Source organism: Lotus japonicus, chromosome 1 (assembly GCF_012489685.1).
Source record: "Lotus japonicus ecotype B-129 chromosome 1, LjGifu_v1.2".
NCBI lineage: Eukaryota > Viridiplantae > Streptophyta > Magnoliopsida > Fabales > Fabaceae > Lotus > Lotus japonicus.
In genome coordinates this window covers 87497962-87517540 of record NC_080041.1, presented here as the reverse complement: position 1 = coordinate 87517540, position 19579 = coordinate 87497962, and the positions used below count along the sequence as shown (strand labels likewise).

The 19579-nt window shown below is 39.2% G+C and overlaps 2 protein-coding genes across 7 annotated transcripts in view; one reads left to right on the top strand and one right to left on the bottom strand.

Moving 5' to 3' along the window:
• Nucleotides 1-232: 232 nt before the first annotated feature.
• Nucleotides 233-5194, bottom strand: LOC130727454 (uncharacterized). Its single transcript, XM_057578593.1, has 2 exons — nucleotides 4961-5194; nucleotides 233-4288 (listed from the first exon to the last, which is right to left on the bottom strand). Exon 2 carries the CDS (start codon nucleotides 2564-2566, stop codon nucleotides 680-682), a length of 1887 nt encoding a protein of 628 aa, XP_057434576.1. The 5' UTR covers nucleotides 2567-4288; nucleotides 4961-5194; the 3' UTR covers nucleotides 233-679.
• Nucleotides 5195-5647: 453 nt separating this feature from the next.
• LOC130727453 (uncharacterized) overlaps nucleotides 5648-19579 on the top strand; it is a 42723-nt gene continuing 28791 nt past the window's right edge. The window contains exons 1-7 of one of the 6 annotated variants that reach the window (XM_057578586.1): nucleotides 5648-6642; nucleotides 8655-8799; nucleotides 9785-10063; nucleotides 10208-10375; nucleotides 10474-10686; nucleotides 13570-13664; nucleotides 14622-14796. In XM_057578586.1, coding sequence (XP_057434569.1) covers nucleotides 5843-6642; nucleotides 8655-8799; nucleotides 9785-10063; nucleotides 10208-10375; nucleotides 10474-10686; nucleotides 13570-13664; nucleotides 14622-14796 — 1875 coding nt within the window. In that variant the 5' untranslated portion in view covers nucleotides 5648-5842. Of the gene's footprint in view, nucleotides 6643-8654; nucleotides 8800-9784; nucleotides 10064-10207; nucleotides 10376-10473; nucleotides 10687-13156; nucleotides 13442-13569; nucleotides 13665-14621; nucleotides 14797-19579 lie in introns of those variants that run through there. The other 5 variants (XM_057578588.1, XM_057578589.1, XM_057578591.1 and 2 more) reach the window with 5 other exon arrangements.

Below are 19579 nucleotides of genomic sequence, written 5' to 3'. Positions count from 1 at the left end.
AGAAATAGTCCTTAGACTTGTTAGGTTACTAATGTGACTCCTCAGTTGAGAAACCGGGGTGTTACAACTTTCATATTGTCTTATTTTTTCCGATAGAAAAGACTTCTTTCATATACACATTACTGGTTACGTAGTATGAACCAGAAATGTGCTTTGTGGAAGCATGAAACATTTTCATAAAAGGCAAAATTGTTAGAAATCACATGGATTTCTTCAATGGGATCCCAAACATAGCAAAAGGGAGAATAGGAAAATTGATTCCAATATTCATTCATTATTAAAATTGATTATGGAAAAATACAATGAGCTTGCTATATATAGCATAATTGCCTAACTAACTATTAACTATCTACAATGTGGTCCTCATACTATCCCTACTCACTAAATGTGATTCTTGTATTTTAATATCCTCCCGCAAGCTGGAAGTAGTATTTGGTAGTACATCCAGCTTGAAAATAGAACTAAACAAAAAATGTAATGATGAAAATCAAATTCAGTATATAAGCAGTAGCAATCTTCATAGTCCGCAGCTCTCAAGTCTCAATCCATATCATGTACTCATAAACTGACAGCCTTCTCTTATCCTCTAAACAGAACTCATTTAGCATAACAAACATAATGCTTGATCCATCTTGAACCTTGGTTCCAAAGAGGAAAAATTGATTATGGGAAGTTACCATCACTGGTTCACTCTCATCATTAAGAAACTCAGCAGTATTAATACACTGCTGTTGTAGTTGTTGATTTGCTTTATTGCTTCCAAGTACTGATCATGCAAATACTCAAGTAAGCACTTGATGAACAATGTGGCAGCAGCAACAAAAACAAGTGGAATTGAGTTGCCAAACCATAAGAAAACATGAGCAATCACTGCATCAAAAGGCCCTGCCCCAGAAGATCTCTGCCTCCAGATAAGAGCATTTAGCACAAAGAATACTTCAGATGAAATAGCAAGAAATATGGATGTTGTCTTGAGAGTGATTTCCTTCCATTTTATTCCCTTGAACATCTTATAAAGACATAATGAAAAATATCCAACACAGAATACAGATATCACCAATTCAATCTCCTTCTCAGCAGTGTTAGCAATGGAGTAAAATGAATCAGTTCTGAAATAAGGAGACATAGGCACTTCTAATGAAAACTTGACATCTTCAACACATAAAAACTTATCTCCTACATTCACAATCAACAATCTCAAGAGCCCAAGTTCTTCTCTGCAACTGTTACAACAGACAAGCACCAATACATCCTGATATATGCTCAAATTTGAAGCACAACCTATTTGTTTATCAAATGACTCAAGCTGAACTTGCTCCAAACTGCTTAATGAGCATCTATCAATCATTGGTGCATTTACACAAACACCTTGTGTGCAGCTCCTGAATTCACCAGGATCAAGTAAAATTGACTTAGAAGAATCTCCTATCATTGTGTCATTTTCACAAACAGCTTGTGGACAACACCAAAAACCATCAATCTCAAGCAACAAGTTCGAACCATTCATCCAATTAAAGGAGAAATCCCATAATCCCAGCCAAGACAATTGAAATTCTTTGATTGAAAGAAGGATTTGAGTTACCTTTGTGACACAACTTTCTCCAAAAGACTGATCGATGATGTGAGGAACATCAATTTGTTGAGTAACAGAATTCTTCATGAGACATGGAGAATAGGAAGATGAATCTGCTCCAAGATTAATCACAACCTCACTAAAATTTCCAAAAGCATAAGCATTGGTGGCTGGTTTCCATGCCAGAAATTGAACATTCTGATCAGCAAAGAACGAAATACGCGAAATAAGGGAAGATGCTACACCAAGATCAGTGGTCGACATTGAATCAGAAGCAATGGCTTCTTCCACGAGAGAAATTGATGAAGCGGAAGCTTCAAGAATTTTCTCAGGCACAGTTTCAACCATGGCTGAATCAGAGAAGGACGAAGAACCAGAATTGGAAGTTGTAGTAGCATCGCGAGTGGACGATGAATCCAGCAATGAAGAAGAAACGGAGAAACCCTTGCTGATAGTGCCAAAAACGAACGGCTCAATCGCCGGTTTCCACGCCGGAATCTTGATTTCTCGATCGGCGAAGAAAGAAACAGGAAAATGATCAAGAATCTTCTCAGAAATCGTTTCATCTATGGCAGAATCAAAGCACGCAGAGGAAAGAGGAACTGGAGCATGCAAGAAAAAATCCTCATCTTCAACCTTCACGAATGATTCTTGCACCATGAGAGAATCAGAAGCCATGACCATCGAATCAGAGAACGATGAAGGAGAAGATGAAACTACAGCAATGTCTCCAAAATCAGTGACCAAATCAGAGAAATTGAAGGAAGATAATCTCGCAGTGGTTCTCGCAGTGGTGCTGCGGCGGCAGCGCTTGAAGCCACGTCGAGCAGGTCGGAGGAAGCGCTCGTAACTCGGCGACGGCAGTGGCGGCGGAAGAGGCGGTGAGCTCCATTGGAGCTCTGATACCATGTTAGAAATCACATGGATTTCTTCAATGGGATCCCAAACATAGCAAAAGGGAGAATAGGAAAATTGATTCCAATATTCATTCATTATTAAAATTGATTATGGAAAAATACAATGAGCTTGCTATATATAGCATAATTGCCTAACTAACTATTAACTATCTACAATGTGGTCCTCATACTATCCCTACTCACTAAATGTGATTCTTGTATTTTAATAAATTAGAAATTGGGAGGTCTATACTCAACCACAAAAGCTAGCTCAAGAGTTGAGGTTTGCACAACCCTTATAAACACTTGATTGACCTTATCTCTAGCCAATGTGGGACTTCTAACACACCCCCTCACGTCCAGAATTGAACAGACTGGAACGTGGGAACAACAACGGGTGGCCCAAATATGGGAGGTCTCCACACAACAAATGGATCTAGGATAGGCTCTGATACCAAATTAGAAATTGGGAGGCCTATACTCAACCACAAAAGCTAGCTCAAGAGTTGAGGTTTGCACAACCCTTATAAACACTTGATTGACCTTATCTCTAGCCAATGTGGGACTTCTAACAAAAATAGACTTCACCTGGTCCCAACTTGCAAATGTATGAACACCTTTCCCAATATCTTTTGGCATTGCTTTCTTAAACTTGGAATCTCGTACTTCATACAACACAAAAATCTTCTCATATTGTACAACAGCCTCCAACATTGTGTTGAATTCCACCTAGTCTATGTATCTAGACTTAGCACACCTTTGTATGATGTGAGCACACTATCATCATAACTCATGAATTTAAGAAATCTTTTAGTAGATCACTTCATATATCTCACAACATTTCGAATCCTCAAAATAGAATCATCAATCTCTTTCAGACCCTCTTTGACAATTAAGTTGAGAATATGTGCACATCAACACATGTGGAGATACTCACCCTTCAAAACCACTCTGTTCAATGGCAAGAAACTATTTCTAAGTTTGTTAGTCGCAAAATCGTGAGATGTAGCATTGTCCATAGTTATAGTCAAGACTTGACTCAGCTCCCACTCATTCAGAAACAACTCGACATTGTTAGTTATAACCTCTCCAGAATGTCCCGTAACTTTCTGAAAATTTATAATCTTTTTATGCAACTTCCAATCATCATCAATAAAATGCGCAGTCAAACTCACATAACAATAACTATGCACAGAAGTCCATGTGTCTATTGTAAGACACACCCAACCACAATGTTTGGACATGAACTTTTTCAACTTCACTTGTTCGTCAACAAACATTTTTTCAATGTCCCTCCTTAGAGTAGACCGCAAAATGCAACAAATCGCGGTTGCAAAACACTTAGAAACTGGCGAAAAGCTTCATTTTCGACAAACCAAAATGGAAGCTCAGCAACAATAAACATCCTCACAAGTTCTGTTTGGCATATGTCTTGGTCAAACTTAAAGGTTGTAGGCGAAGAAACAATGTCACTTCCTACCTGTCCTTCTACAGCCTGTGGCAATTGACCATCTTTTCTTCTCTTATTTTTTTCACTGTCTGGATATTTTGAGCTTCTCTTCAAATGGGTCCGCACAATACTTGTTCCATTCCTACTAATGAGAGTACCACAGTAGTTACACGCAACCCTTCTCTTATCATTAGGTTGTCGTGAAAAGTGGAGCCACACATCTGAGAGATGTTTCCTTTTGCGAGTTGATGTGCTAGGATATGGTGGTAATGTAGCATCAACTTCAGTTTTAGTAACTAGTGTAGACAATATTGAATCTTGCATAGTTTCTTGGAACTCGGAATCCATCTGGTTATTTGGTGACGACATCTGTTCAAAAAAATTGATGTTGAATATAACACCATATGATCAACAAGCAACCCTCAAGTAACCAAAGACACACCAAGAAAGATACCAAAAAGGCTATAATTGAGACAAAGCAACATAAAAAAAAAGGGATATATGAGCGAAAGTAACCGAACCAACAACCTTGCTAGGACTTTGACACCACAAGAAAAAGCGGTTACAGATGATAGATTAAGCAGGATAATCAAACTAGAAGCAAACAGATGATAGATTGAGAGTTCCTACAACAAAAGATGTTCATGCTAGAACTTTGACAACACAAGAAAAAGCAGCATTCCCAACAAAAAATGTTCCTGCTGCTTAACTTTTAACACCATGTCAAATTCAATTCACAATACCAGAAAAGTAAGCACTCAGAGAGAAAATAAACGTATTATTAATCGATAAAACAATCGAAATTTTAATCTATGATGATAGATTGAGAGTTCCTACAACAAAATAACATGACATAGGAGATAAAACTAAGCAACAAAAAAGGGAAAATGATGAGAAAGCAAAGAACTTGAGACTCTTACTAGTAACACCTAATTTGCAACTTGTCCAGATGACACAATCAACATATATATTACTAAAATAATGAGGGGGATAGAACAATAGAAACCCATAAAAGAGAAAGACAGCAAAAAACAATCATACCCAGAAGAAGAGGCGCAACAGGAGGGAAGAGGAGGAGGCGTGGCCGGAAGAAAAAAGGAAGAGGAGGCGCAACGGAAAGGAGGAGGAGGTGGCGCGGGGGCCGGTGGGAGGAGCAGAAGGCGCGGCGCTTAGGGAGTTAGGGTTCACTAGTTAAGGACTTTGGATAGTGAATGTGTTTAATGGTTATGTGGAATTGTGGATAACCGCTGGACAGTGAATAAGCGGATATATCGGTTCAGTTCAGTTACTAAAACAGTTTTGAGATTTTGGTTCGGTTACCAAACCGATTTTTAAATTTAGGTTCGCGTTCGGTTCAGTTCTTAACGATTCAGTTTTCTGTTAGCTTCGATTCTTAGACAACCATGAACAGTCCTAGAAAAGACTATCATTTCCAACATAGCCTCATTGTTATTTCGTGAAACTACTACTATATTATTACTATTCTACTACCATGTAGGAGAAATAATTGTTTTCGTTTTAAATTTTAATTAAAGTAAATATATATCTTATAATGTGACAGAATTCAATTGGATGTCTGTGTAAAATTTGTTCCCGTAAAAAATCTTATAAATACATTTTTTTGGTTTTTATAGTCATATAAATAATGCAGCACAGATAATTATTAGTTTGTCTAGTAATAAATATTTTTTCGTAATAAAGTACTTTTATTGGACATGAAATGAGATAATTTCTTAGCTCAGTAAGTTCCATTCCCCCGTTCTCCCTCTCTCAGACCCTCTCTGCTTGCTTCAATTTTCAGCTTCATCTGAATTTTCAATTTTCCCATCACCATTTTCTCGCGAACCAAACAGAAAATCACAGCACCACAAAACACAACAGATTCAATCGGTTTCAAATGGAGTGAAATCATCTCTCACCGCGATGGGCAAAGAAACCGAAATCCTCTCTCGCCTCGCCGCGAACCACCTCCACCTCGCCCAATTCGAACCCCTCCGAGCCGTTCTCCTCGCCCTCCGATCCCGAGACCGCGACCTCGCCCGCGATATTCTCCAAACCATCGTCGCTCGATCGGGCCGGTTCCCCAACATCGCCTGGTCCACCTCTTGCCCCTCCCCGGCTCACCTCACCTACCTGTCAACGCTCGAGTTGCTGCAATTCGACGGTGATGCTTCCTCCGCGTGGAGTTTCGACCCCGAAACGCTGCGGTTACGCGCCGAGTTTTTGTTACTGGTTCAGAATTTGATCGACCTAGTGTCGGAGAATGAGGGTTTATTGGACAAAGATGGAGGTGAATGGGAAATGTGTAGAAGAGTGTTGGATAGGGGTATGGAGTTGGGTGTGAAGAGGCTGAGTGTGGATGAGGATGGTGGTGGGAGCGAGAGGAGTGAGACTAGTGTTGCTCCGGTTGAAGAAGACGAGTTGATGAGTTTGCGGAAGCTGGTTTTGAACCATGCGGATATTTTTGATGCATTGTGTGGGAATATACATAGGCAAATTAGGCACTGGGAGTGTGAGGATCCTGGTTTAGCAGTTTCTGTGAGGGGAGGTGAGGGCTCGGAGGTGGAGGAGGATGTTAGGATGCTCAGTGGGATACAGAGGACTGTTCAGGTTGTACATTTGGATGCTATGAGGGAGAGTATTAAAGCCGGTGAAGCGGAAGGCGCGGTTTCTCATATACGTTTTCTCCATTTCGATCATGGACTTGAGCAATCGGAGTACCGGTATGCTAGTCTTTTATTCCTTTCTGCATAGGGTTGCTTTTGGAATTGTGTAAATATATACATGGTTTGTCTTGTGTCTTACTTGTCTAGTGAGTTGCCCCTACTTAGTGCACATCAGGACCCATGTATCTGCCCAGGGAGTTCTGAGTATCCAGTCTCTTAATTGTGGAGACTGGAGATCAAGTCTCCAATTTAACATTCAATGTTAATTGATTGGAGCTGTAGATGACTAGTTCACACTTAGGGACTTAAAGAAGTTTTATTATGGAAACATATAAAGGTTTTGTTTCTAGATTTTTTTGTTTTAACTTGGAATCCTTAACAGTAATCAAATAGTATTTTCTCAATTCATTTTTATTTAGCTGTATGTTCAGCACTGGTGTAACCCTTTCCTCAAAATTATTATTGTTTAGGTTAGAGAAGAATGTGATAATAGGATGGGAGGAGTGAATGTATGTACATTTGGGAGGAGTGCAGGACGAGAAGTCATACTAAAAAGAAAACGGTGAGCCAAGATAGCTTAAGAAAACTGCTAGGCTACCAATCCCTTCGAATATTTGTAATTTAAATTCAAGCAAAACAGTCTTGAGCAAGCGCCCTTAAAGAATCAATATTCCAAACCATATTCTCCAAATTAGAGGATACATGCAAATATTTAACTGCTTTCCTATTGCCTTTATGCTAGGGTTAGCAATGGGTAGAGTCTGGTTATACTAATATAGGACCATTCTCCATACCTGCATTTTGAAAAGAAAAGAAAAACCGACATTTAGATCAATATCCATGTGGTAGCAACTTCTGTACTCATACTTTTACATACTGTGTACCTATATACCCGTTTCCAGACAGATTACCCATATTTTACTTATTTTGATTTTGAATATGGTTTTACCCTGTTAGAAATATAGTATAAAACCATTCACATGTCTTTTACCTTGCAACTTAAGCTTTTGGGATAGTTGGTTCATGACGTGATATCAAAGTGATAGATAACCGCATCCCCTCAGGTTAGTTAGATGGTTAGTGAGTGAGGCATGTGCCTATATATAGGAGTGGGTTAGAGAGGATTAATCATCCTTTGGATCATTTGGGATTGGGACTTAGTGAGAGAGGTTGAGACTCTTAAATATCTTAGCAATGTAGTACATTCCTACATTCAATAATATCAATCGTCTTCCATTTGGGCTGGTTCTATCACAAGGCCTCTATGACCGAGCGGTCAATAGTTCGATTCTTGTTGCTCCCATTATTCTAATAAAAAGTTGAATTTTCTGCACAAGGTGGGTGGGTCTGTGCATTGGCCACACTTCAAGTCCAGTGGGATCTTGCGTGAGAGAGCGTGTTAGAAATATAAAATAAAACCATTCATGTGTCCTTTACCCAACAACTTAAGCTTTTGTGATAGTTGGTCCATGACATACCCCATATTTTACTTATTTTTAATATGGTTTCCAGTGACGTGTTTGTTAGCGAAATTAAGAAAACATGCACGTTGTTAAAATACTAAACCGTGAAAAATCAACAAATATGAGTATTGCTTAAAAGTACAACTTATAAATTGAAAAAGATACTCAAAGATAATCTAATTCCTAATCATAGAACAATAAAAACATAACCATTTTAACTTAATTTAAAATTTATTATTTTTTTTTCAAATCCTAATTATAAAATACAATAAGTATATTGTGTGGGTATAAGCAGGGTTGGGTTCCATAGTATCCAGATCCACCGTTTTTTGTCCATTGGGTCTGATTGCCATCCCTACTCTAAGCTTACAATCTTTTTGTAGCCCCCCCCTCCCCTTTCTTCATCTTTTTCAGGGGATACCATCAATATCTGTGCTACCTCTGAGTTCAAGCAAATGATAAATCATATACCATTCTTTATTTGTTATACAAGATGTTAATAAACTTCCTTCTTATTAATTAATTGGTTTGTGTATTTCTTGGTTTTCTTCCAACAAATTTCCAGCCCTAGATGTTCATACCTGCATGTTTCTATTTTTTTTGTAGCATAGTTTTGAAGGATCTCCTGAAACTTGTTTTATCAAAAAGTGAGAAGTTTGGGGAGTCCTGGCTTATCATGCGTAATCAATTGCTAAAGATTTATAGTGAGGCTCTTTCATCAAATTGTATGGATATTGTTCGAATGATGCAGGTATACACTTCTCCTCTTTCATCAAATTGCATGGATATTGTTCGAATGATGCGGGTTTAATTCATATAGCAATTATTTCTCGAAGATATAATCTTAACAAAGCCTTCAGCAAGTAGCATTGCTATATGATTTCTTTGCCATAAAGGCTTTTGTTGTTGTTGTTTATTGTATTTTATTTTTTATTGCGGAAGAGTTTTATTTTTATCTCCTGAAGCTGGGGGGTTGTAAAGTAACTAACATTCAGGAAATGCCAAAGTGAAACAATCACATAGAATATATATATGGCAAGACATCACTTAAAAACGAATGTAACAGAAAGCAAAGCAAAAATGAGCGGCTTCAGTGTTCTGATTTCTGGCCTTGTTTCCCCTTCTCCGCTCTTGGGCAAGAATGCGCTCCATCATTAGTTGCAGACACTCTACTACTGCCTTTTTCTCCTTCTGTGACTCCTCCATATTCGACTGACACACTTAGTCCTTCGCCTCCAACCCCTCCACCATGCCTCCAAGTCCTTATTTGACATACGGTCACCCATTCTTGAATGCGCGTAAGAGAACTCTGGTGCCCACTACTCCAAGTTTGGAGCTCTGATACTACTTTTTAGAAATTGGATTCAATTAGACAGATAAAATGAATCTTTATTATATAATTAACTACCCTACTGCTGCGGCAATGTAGCAAAGAGTAGGAGGAAGACAGAACCTGACGAACTCACTGTCATTCGAGAGATTAGTACTCTCCTCTGAACGATCTTGATTACACCCCAATGATTTACCAACTATCCCTCTTTCTCCCGTCTTCCTATTTGTAGGCAACATGCCTTATTCATCAATCCAACTAACTAACTAACTATTATTCTATTATCCAGTTCTAGCAACTAATAATACCTAACATATTCCTTTCCTTTACTAGCGTTTTCCTTATTCATTTTGTGTAAAAGAAAATTGTGTTGTTTAACTATATAAATATCAATGCATTTCTTCAGAGTATTCATGACGAGCTATTGTCTGAAGAGATTGAAACGGATAGAGTTCAAACTGACAGCTTCATTCCACATCCTCTTGTGCGTCTTCAAAAATATCTGGCAGAACTGAAGCCTGGTAAGAATATAGACGAAATGGCATTATCCCTGAATGAGGTAGTCAGATCATGCAAGACAGAGATGTATCATTTTGCTCGTGTTTCTGGAGTACATGTTCTTGAGTGTATTATGGATACTGCCCTGTCTGCTGTGAAGAGGGAGCAGCTGGAAGAAGCTAGCAATGTATGTGCTCATTCTTGTTATCATGTCTATAGTGCATGTGTATAAAATTTGTATTTTATCAATTATTATATGAACTTCCAATTCAACTCTCTGCACACAACTGCAATTTCAAAGATAAACTTAATTACCTCTTGTTCGTGGCAGGTCCTCCAATTGTTTCCACAGCTTCAGCCTTTGGTAGCTGCAATGGGGTGGGACTTATTGGCCGGTAAAATAGCAGCAAGGAGAAAATTAATGCAACTTCTCTGGACAAGTAAGTCACAAGTACTTCGGCTTGAAGAATCTTCTCTTTATGGTAATAAATCAGATGAGGTATTTTTCATCTTTCATGTTTCAAAATGTGCTTTGTGGGTACTAAATAAATGGAGAGGTGGAATGTTGGTGAAAAATTTGATTTAATTTTCTGACAGATGTCCTGTGTGGAGCATCTATGTGATACTTTATGTTATCAACTTGATCTTGCCTCTTTTGTCGCTCGTGTTAATTCTGGCAAGTCTTGGAATTCAAAATTGTCATTAGTTCTTTCTGGAAAAGAACTGGCGTTTGGAGATGAAGATGCATATATTGATCCTTTTGTTGAGAACTTTGTGTTGGAACGACTTTCGGTTCAAACTCCTCTTCGGGTAATACTTTATGACAAATTTATGGCAGTTATCTGCATGCTTAGAATTTTTTCCTATCTTTGGAAGGGTTATTGATTTGATGGGCTCAAATATGTTAATTTATTCATTTTCTCACATAGGACGGTCCTCCTTTATAGGATGCGCTTGAATAGTCGAACATTTATGTTATTTTGTGATAATAAGGACATGTAGAGCAATAGTTGCTGGGACTGCTGTTAAGATCCAACATTGACTAGAGATATGACTAAATAAGTCCTTATATAGGGTAGAGCAATCCTCACCCAGAGCTATCTTTTGGGGGTAAAGTTAGGCCTAACCCTAATTCTAAGATGGTTTCAGAGCCTATCCCAGATACATTAATTGGACAATCTATAAATGAGGCCACATGCAGATGTCCAGACCTTCAAAGGTCACGCTCCAAAGGGAAGAGCAATCCTCACCCTAGAGCTAGTTTTTGGTGTAGAGTTAGAAATTTTTGGGTGCTCCTACAATACATACTCACTCATCTTAAAGCATGACACTACATGTATGGTAAGATAGTCCCAATTAAAAATAAAATAAAATATTTGTCACATTGTGAGAGGGATGTACTGAGTTTTCAATACTGAAGAGTACAGAAAATTTGCTCGTAGCAGTTTGTAATTCTATCATATAACTGTGTAAGTTCATTGGTGCCGATCTACACATAGTGGATATATATTTAGTGATGAAAACAGTTTGATTATGAAAAAATATGTTTGTCAATGTGATGTAGGAGCTTTTTAAGATAATTTTAGTATTTTAGTAATTTTACTTATTTGTAATTAAGATCTTTTAGGATCTTAATTATTTTTTGTTAGGAACTTATTTATTTTCAATTAGGATCTTTTATTTTCAATTAGGATCTTTTAGGATATTATTTATTTTACTATTAGGATATTTTCTTTTCTTATTTAAGCACTTGTAAGGCATAGCCTATTTCAGTTTTGATTGATAATAAAATTTAAGAGTTTTCTCTTCTTCTCTGGTGGATTCCAGTGTATTTTCTAGGGTTTTAGCGCTTGCTAATTTCCTTTCTGGTGGATTCCAGAAACCTTTTCCTTAGGATTTGCGCTTGCAATCCTAGTACGACTTCCGCAGTATCAAGTGGCATCAGAGCAGGCTTTCTCCTGTCTCTTTTCTTTGCTTGATCAACCATGGAAGATCAACCAATGACCAAAGCAGACCTGAAGGATGTTACCGTGGCTCTTACCGCGGCCCTAACTGCTATTACGCAACATATGACACAACAGATGATACAACATATGGCGACGTTCACGGCGGCTTTAACGGCGCAGATCAACAATACCAACAACGGTAACCGGGGACGAGACAGGAGAGGGAAACCACATAGGTTTCCGCGCGACAACAACAACAATCGTTCCGCTATATCTTTACCTTCCCAATCTTTGCATTCACCATCCGTATCTCATCCTTATTACCAAGTTCAGTACTCAACCTCTAAAACCACCGAAACTCCACACCCCCAACCTGCTACTCCAAACCTTATCAATCCTTACCCCAACATATCACCGACTGCAGATCCAATTTCCTTACCACAACCCCTACCAAAACCTACTTCAAATTCATGTCCCTCTACAAGACCTATGTACGCAACTTCTTCGGAATCTGATTCTCAAATTTCATTTGCGCCATCCTCTGTTGTTGGCCTGGAAGATGAGGCAAAAACGTTGATGGATGATTTGTGCAGCGAGAGCGCACCAACACCAACACACTGTTCTCTTTTATCTAGATCTGATGACATCTTAGAGGTTGTACCCCATGTTATATCTGAGCCAGACACCTCTGTCAATTTGGGCATCGAAGCAGTGTTCACACCTTACAATCTAACACTTATGGTTGTGCCTCAGGTTCGATATGTCCTTGTTCCCAAGTTTGCACCCCATTTGTTTGGTAATATGCCTGAGAAAAAGGAACTGCAATCCAACTTGTCTAACTCGCAATTCAGACAATTTATTCCATGCCACTGGAAGTTGTTTCAATCACGGCTAGTTCATCCAGAAATCACACTCCATCAATTTCATGGTGTTTGGCGAAAACAATTTGATCCTGGCATCAACAAGATGGATGCTAGTGTTTCAAAACAGGAGTCTCCACACTCTTTTCCATGTGCTTTTATTAGATATTCAACACTCACTCTCCTTGGTTTAATTTGGAAGCCTTTTGATCCTGGTATTTTGAGGCAACTGAAGTCCTTTATCGTGATGTGAACTCGAGGTCGAGTTCTTTACAAGAAGAGGAGACTGATGTAGGAGCTTTTTAAGATAATTTTAGTATTTTAGTAATTTTACTTATTTGTAATTAAGATCTTTTAGGATCTTAATTATTTTTTGTTAGGAACTTATTTATTTTCAATTAGGAACTTTTATTTTCAATTAGGATCTTTTAGGATATTATTTATTTTACTATTAGGATATTTTCTTTTCTTATTTAAGCACTTGTAAGGCATAGCCTATTTCAGTTTTGATTGATAATAAAATTTAAGAGTTTTCTCTTCTTCTCTGGTGGATTCCAGTGTATTTTCTAGGGTTTTAGCGCTTGCTAATTTCCTTTCTGGTGGATTCCAGAAACCTTTTCCTTAGGATTTGCGCTTGCAATCCTAGTACGACTTCCGCTGTATCACAATGTGCAATACTATGAAGGATAGTTACTCAGACTTAAAATAGTGCATAGTCACTATAAAACTGTAGCGCTTTTTTCTAGAGGAAAATACATAGTAAGTTGATATTTTATAACTTCTTAATGATATCTATAAGAATTTATTTTACATTCATGTACTTGGAAGTTGATTGTTAATTATGATTGCACCATCTTCTGTTGTCCTGACTGGGGATTCTTCTGTAGGTTCTATTTGATGTTGTTCCAGGCATAAAATTCCAGGAAGCCATTGAATTGATCAGCATGCAGCCAATTGCTTCTACTTTGGAAGCCTGGAAGAGGTGTGCCTATGATTTTTCCCCCTCTCCCAGTGATGGTATTTAGAGTTCTCTCATGTGTTAAGACAGATAAAACCCTGATTGGCAGGTTGTACTGAGTTTGTCACTTAATTAGTCTATTAGAAGACACACTTTACTATGAGGTATATTGTTAAGGACAAAATACAGGAAAAGGAAATTTTGGTAAAATGTTTTTATATTAGGAACAATGAACCACTCAACTGGTACTGAAAATTCATTTCTTTTGATAATCAATCCATTCGCTTTTGTCTTGATTGTAAACATGTGCTTGCAGCCAATAAACATCCGTTTTGCTTCCGAGATTCTCCATTTATTTATATTTTTTGATAGGAAAGGAAGTTTTATCAAAGAGCCTGGGAGAAAAGTACATTGAGGGAGGATAATATACGCATCTCCATCAATATCCCAAATTAGTGAAAGAAAGAAAAAACAGAAAATGAATGAATCAGGAATGGATCAAGGTTGCCTTTATCTTGGTATATCGATCATTCCTGTCAGCTACTCAAATGCTCATGTTTTTTTTTGGGTATAAGATGAGCTAAAATGGGATATATAAGTAATATATAGTCGGTTTAGGTTGGTTCAATAATTCAGGACAGGAATGGTAATTTATTCAACCATGCAATGGATGGGCATTCTGATTAAAAACTTGCATTAGGTTATGTATATGACATGTAAGGGTAATGCTAGCCACATGCATATTTCCTTTTCTACCCCATTGGATTTGCTTCTGGGATGTTCCAGTTGCATCAAAATTGTTTTGAACATATCAAACATATAATTTGATGGCTCTTGACTGGGTGTCAGCCACACTTGTGTAACTAGACTTTCTTGACATGAAATGTTCACAATTCAAATGCTCTCTTATGATCACTCCACAATGTGTATTTTCTTCTATGAGCCTACTTTCCTTTGCTGATTTTCATTCTTTTGGCATAGGAAGCAAGATGTAGAACTGATGCATATGCGTTATGCTCTAGAAGCAATTGTTCTTGCTTTAGGGGCAATGGAAAAGAGTATGTCTGATGAAATAGAAACTCACCAAGATGTTCCAGTATTTCATTTGAAGGACTTGCAGAGCCATTTGGATGCTATTAGTAATCTTCCACGCAAGGTTATTTCCTTTTTAATGATCTTATCAAAATTTTGTCTAATTTTTCTTAATCTTCAAGCATAACAAGATTCTCTCTCTCTCTCTCTCACACACACACACACACACTCATTCTCTCTCATAATCATGTCCTCTCAGTGTTAGAGTACATTGAGTTTGTATTTACTATGCTGCTGCATCATCTTTTGAGTAGTTATGACAGCTGACATATGCAGCTGTTTGTATTCTCCTATTTATGTCAGCTGTTGGTATTCTCCTATTTATGTCAGCTGTATGTTACAGCTGTTGGCATTCTCCTGTTCTTCTATATAAGGATATCACATCTTCTGTAATCACTCAGATTATCAATAATACATTTTCTGCTATATTTCTATTTCTCTCTTCTCTCTCTCATTGCTTCTCTAATTTTAACATGGTAATCAGAGCTTCAATCGGTCCTTGATACATGGCTGCTGCACCTGCTTCCGTTGTCAATGTTCTTGAGTCTCTGTCTCGTACTGCAACAATCAAGCTTGATGATTCGAATTTCTATTCTTGGCGTCAACAAGTTGAAGGTGCGATTCGATCGCATCAGCTTCATGATTTTCTGGTTGATCCAGAAATTCCACAACGTTTTCTGACTGAAGAGGATCGTGTAGCTGCGACTGAGAATCCAGCTTATACGACTTGGATTAAGCAAGATTCCATGGTGTTTACATGGCTCTTGACGACTCTATCTCCGTTTGTTCTTCCAACGGTGATCAACTGCGAGAGATCATCGCAGGTTTGGCGTGAGATCCTTGACTTTTTTGAGAATCAGTGTCGCGCACAGTCTGCTCAGCTCAGATCTGAGCTGAAGAACATAACCAAAGGTTCGAAGTCGATCACTGAATATCTTCGACGCATCAAGACGATCGTCAACACTCTGGTTTCCATTGGTGAACCCGTAAGTTTTCGCGATCACCTTGAAGCGATTTTTGATGGTTTACCTGAAGATTATAGTGCTTTAAGCACGATTATCTTCACTCATGCTTCTTCGAGCACGATTTCTGAGGTCGAAGCGATGATCATTACTCATGATGCTCGCCTGGAACGATCACGGAAACGTAGCCTTAGCGATTCTACTGCTTCTGCGTTGCTTGCGCATACACATGCGTTCGCATCGGTTCCTGCTCCGATTTCACCTCAGATCTCCCGAACGCCGCCACCTTCTGTGGATTTGACGCCGTCTCAGGCCAATTATGCTGCTGAATTTCGTGGTGGACGTGACTATCGGAATGATCAACAACGTCCAAATTATCGTGATTCTGGTGACAATCGTGATACCTATCATGACCAGAATGATTCACGTGGACCAGGCGATGGCCGTGGTGGCTATCCTGCTGGTGGACGCGGTGGTGGACGCGGCCGTGGGCGCGGCCGTAATTTGCAGTGTCAGATTTGTCAGAAGTGGGGACATGATGCGAGTGTCTGCTACCATCGCGCCGTTGGAGGTGGTTCTGTACAGAATGGCACCTTTACTAATATGCCTAGTCCTGCACCTTTTGGAGCCTTTCCTCCTATGCCTCTTGGTTCTGCCACTTTTGGCTCTTCCTCACCGTCTTTTTATGCTTCTGGACCTGCTCCGTGGAATTACTTTGGCTCTTCCGCAGGACCTTACAATGGTGCTTACCCTTCAGGTTCTCAGTTTCCTGCTTTTACTGGTGGTTCTCAATATTCTGCACCTGGAGCTGTTTTTGGTCCAGTATCATCTTCTTGGAATTCACCTCGGCCCTCACCTCCATCTTATCCGGGCCTTCTTGGCTCTCAGCCTCGCTCTCCTGCTCATGCTATGCTTGCTGGTCCTCTGCACCATGCTTCTTCTTCCGCATCTCAGCGTCCTGACAAGCCTACTTTGTGGTATCCCGATTCTGGTGCCACTCACCATGTTACCAATGCTGCTGGAAATTTTTCAGACACTTCTTCATTCACTGGAACTGAGCAGATTTTGATGGGCAATGGCCAAGGTTTGCCAATTCACTCTATTGGTTCTTGCACCATTCCCTCACCATATGATTCACACACTGTTCTCACTCTTAGTCAACTGCTTCTAGTTCCTTCTATCACCAAAAACCTTGTCAGTGTTAGTAGGTTTGCCAAGGATAACAATGTTTATTTTGAGTTTCACGCTTCTTTCTGTCTTGTTAAATCACAGGATACATCTAAAGTGTTGCTTCGTGGAAGTGTTGGTTCTGATGGCTTATACACCTTTGATGATGTCAACGCTGCTAGTGTCTCTTCTAGTTGTTCTAAATCTGATTTGTCTACTAGTACTCCTTCTGTTTTATCTACAGTGTATCCAGGTACTGGAAAATCACAGAATATGTCTTCTGTTTCCAGTTTAGGTAATTCCAGCTATGACTTGTGGCATTGTAGACTAGGTCATCCTCATCATGAGGTCTTGAAAACTACTTTACAACTATGTAATGTTCCTTTGCCTAATAAAACTTCTTTTGCCATGTGTGTTGGTTGTTGTATGGGAAAGGCACATAGGTTGCCCTCTTCTTCTTCTTCTACTGTTTATACTCTGCCTTTTGAGTTGGTTTATGCTGATTTATGGGGACCAGCTTCCATAGAATCCTTTGCTGGTTTTTCATATTTTCTTACTTGTGTTGATGCTTGCACACGATACACTTGGATCTATCCCTTAAAACACAAGTCTGACACCTTTCAGACTTTTAAAAACTTCAAAGCATTGGTTGAACTGCAGTTTCAATGTAAGCTTAAGAGTGTGCAAACTGATGGAGGAGGAGAGTTTCGATCCTTGATTCCCTATTTTACTCAGTTAGGGGTAGTTCATCGTGTGACCTGTCCTCACACACACCATCAAAATGGGAGTGTGGAGAGGAAACATCGCCATATTGTTGAAACGGGACTTGCTTTGCTTGCTTATGCCAAAATGTCATTGCACTTTTGGGATCACGCTTTTCTTACAGCTACCTATCTTATCAATCGGATGCCTACTTCTGTTTTAGGAGGACAAAGTCCTTATTTTCAGTTGTATGGTTCTCAACCTGATTACAAGTTCCTCAAGGTATTTGGGTCAGCTTGTTATCCTTTTCTGCGCCCGTATACCAATAACAAGTTGGCATATAGGTCCCAAGAGTGTGTATTTTTGGGCTACTCTTCTCAACACAAAGGATACAAGTGCTTGGATGCTCAAGGCAGAGTCTATGTCTCTAAAGATGTGTTGTTTAATGAGCATAGGTTCCCTTATGTTGAAATGTTTCCTGATTCTGCTACAGAAACAACTTCTCCAGAATCATTTTCTTTGCTGATTCCTCTTGCTGCTGCTCCAAATATTATTTCTAATGCTTCTCCAGCTGCTGAGCCTGCTTCTCCTGCTATGACAATGCATTCTGCGGGTTCTGATTCTTCACCCTCTGGCTCAGTGGATGTCTCTCCTTCGTCTGAGCAATCTCCAGTTATCTCTGCACCTGTTTCTCCTGCTGTGACAGTGCATTCTGAGGGTTCTAATTCTTCCTCCTCTGGTTCAGTGGATGTCTCTCCTTCTTCTTCTGAGCAGCCTCCAGCATCAGCTGCTACACCTGATAATGTTCAAGCTGTCATCCCTGTTAATGCTCATCCAATGCTCACCAGAGCAAAGAATGGCATTGTCAAGCCTCGCTTGTTTCCTTCTGTCTTGTTGACAGAAGTAGAGCCTACTACAGTCAAACAAGCTCTCAAGAGCAGTAAGTGGTTCAGTGCAATGCAGCAAGAGTATGAGGCATTGATGACTAATAAGACCTGGACTCTTATGTCACTTCCAGCTGGAAGAAAGCCTATTGGTTGTAAGTGGATTTTCAGGATTAAAGAAAATCCAGATGGAACAGTGAATAAGTACAAGGCTCGACTTGTAGCTAGAGGGTTCAATCAAGTGCATGACTTTGACTATTCTGAAACATTTTCTCCAGTGGTCAAACCTATAACTGTGAGGTTGATTCTATCTCTTGCTATTTCCAAAGGGTGACCTCTTCAACAGTTAGATGTGAATAATGCCTTTCTCAATGGGAACTTAGAAGAAGAGGTTTACATGGTTCAGCCACCTGGATTTGAACAGGGTGATAAGTCCCTTGTGTGTAAGCTTGACAAAGCTTTGTATGGCCTAAAACAAGCTCCTCGAGCCTGGTTTCACAGGTTGACTGCCACTCTTGTTCAATTAGGGTTCAAGGCTAGTAAGTGTGATCCCTCCTTGTTCACTTTGTCTTCACCAACTTGCTGCACATATGTTCTAGTATATGTGGACGATATTATTATCACAGGAGGTTCTTCAGTCCTAATTCAACATCTTGTTGACAAACTGAATTCTTCTTTTGCTTTAAAACAGTTAGGAAAACTTGATTATTTTCTTGGAGTTCAGGTTACACACTTGTCTGATGGCTCTTTGCTACTTAATCAGACCAAATATATTGAAGATCTTCTTGAGAGAGCAAATATGTCTGAAGCCAATGCTCTGCCCACTCCTATGATTAGTAGCAGCAAACTGTCAAAGTTTGGAGGTACTTGCATGAATGATCCCTTTCTCTATAGATCCATAGTTGGAGCATTGCAATATGCTACAATTACCCGGCCGGATATCAGCTTTGCAGTCAATAAAGTCTGTCAATTTCTGTCTCAGCCTCATGATGAACATTGGAAGGCAGTTAAGAGAATTCTGCGGTTTCTTAAGGGTACCATTCATCATGGGTTGCTTTTTAAGCCTTTCTCTCTTGATCGTCCAGTAGCACTTCATGCCTACTGTGATGCAGATTGGGGTTCTGACCCGGAT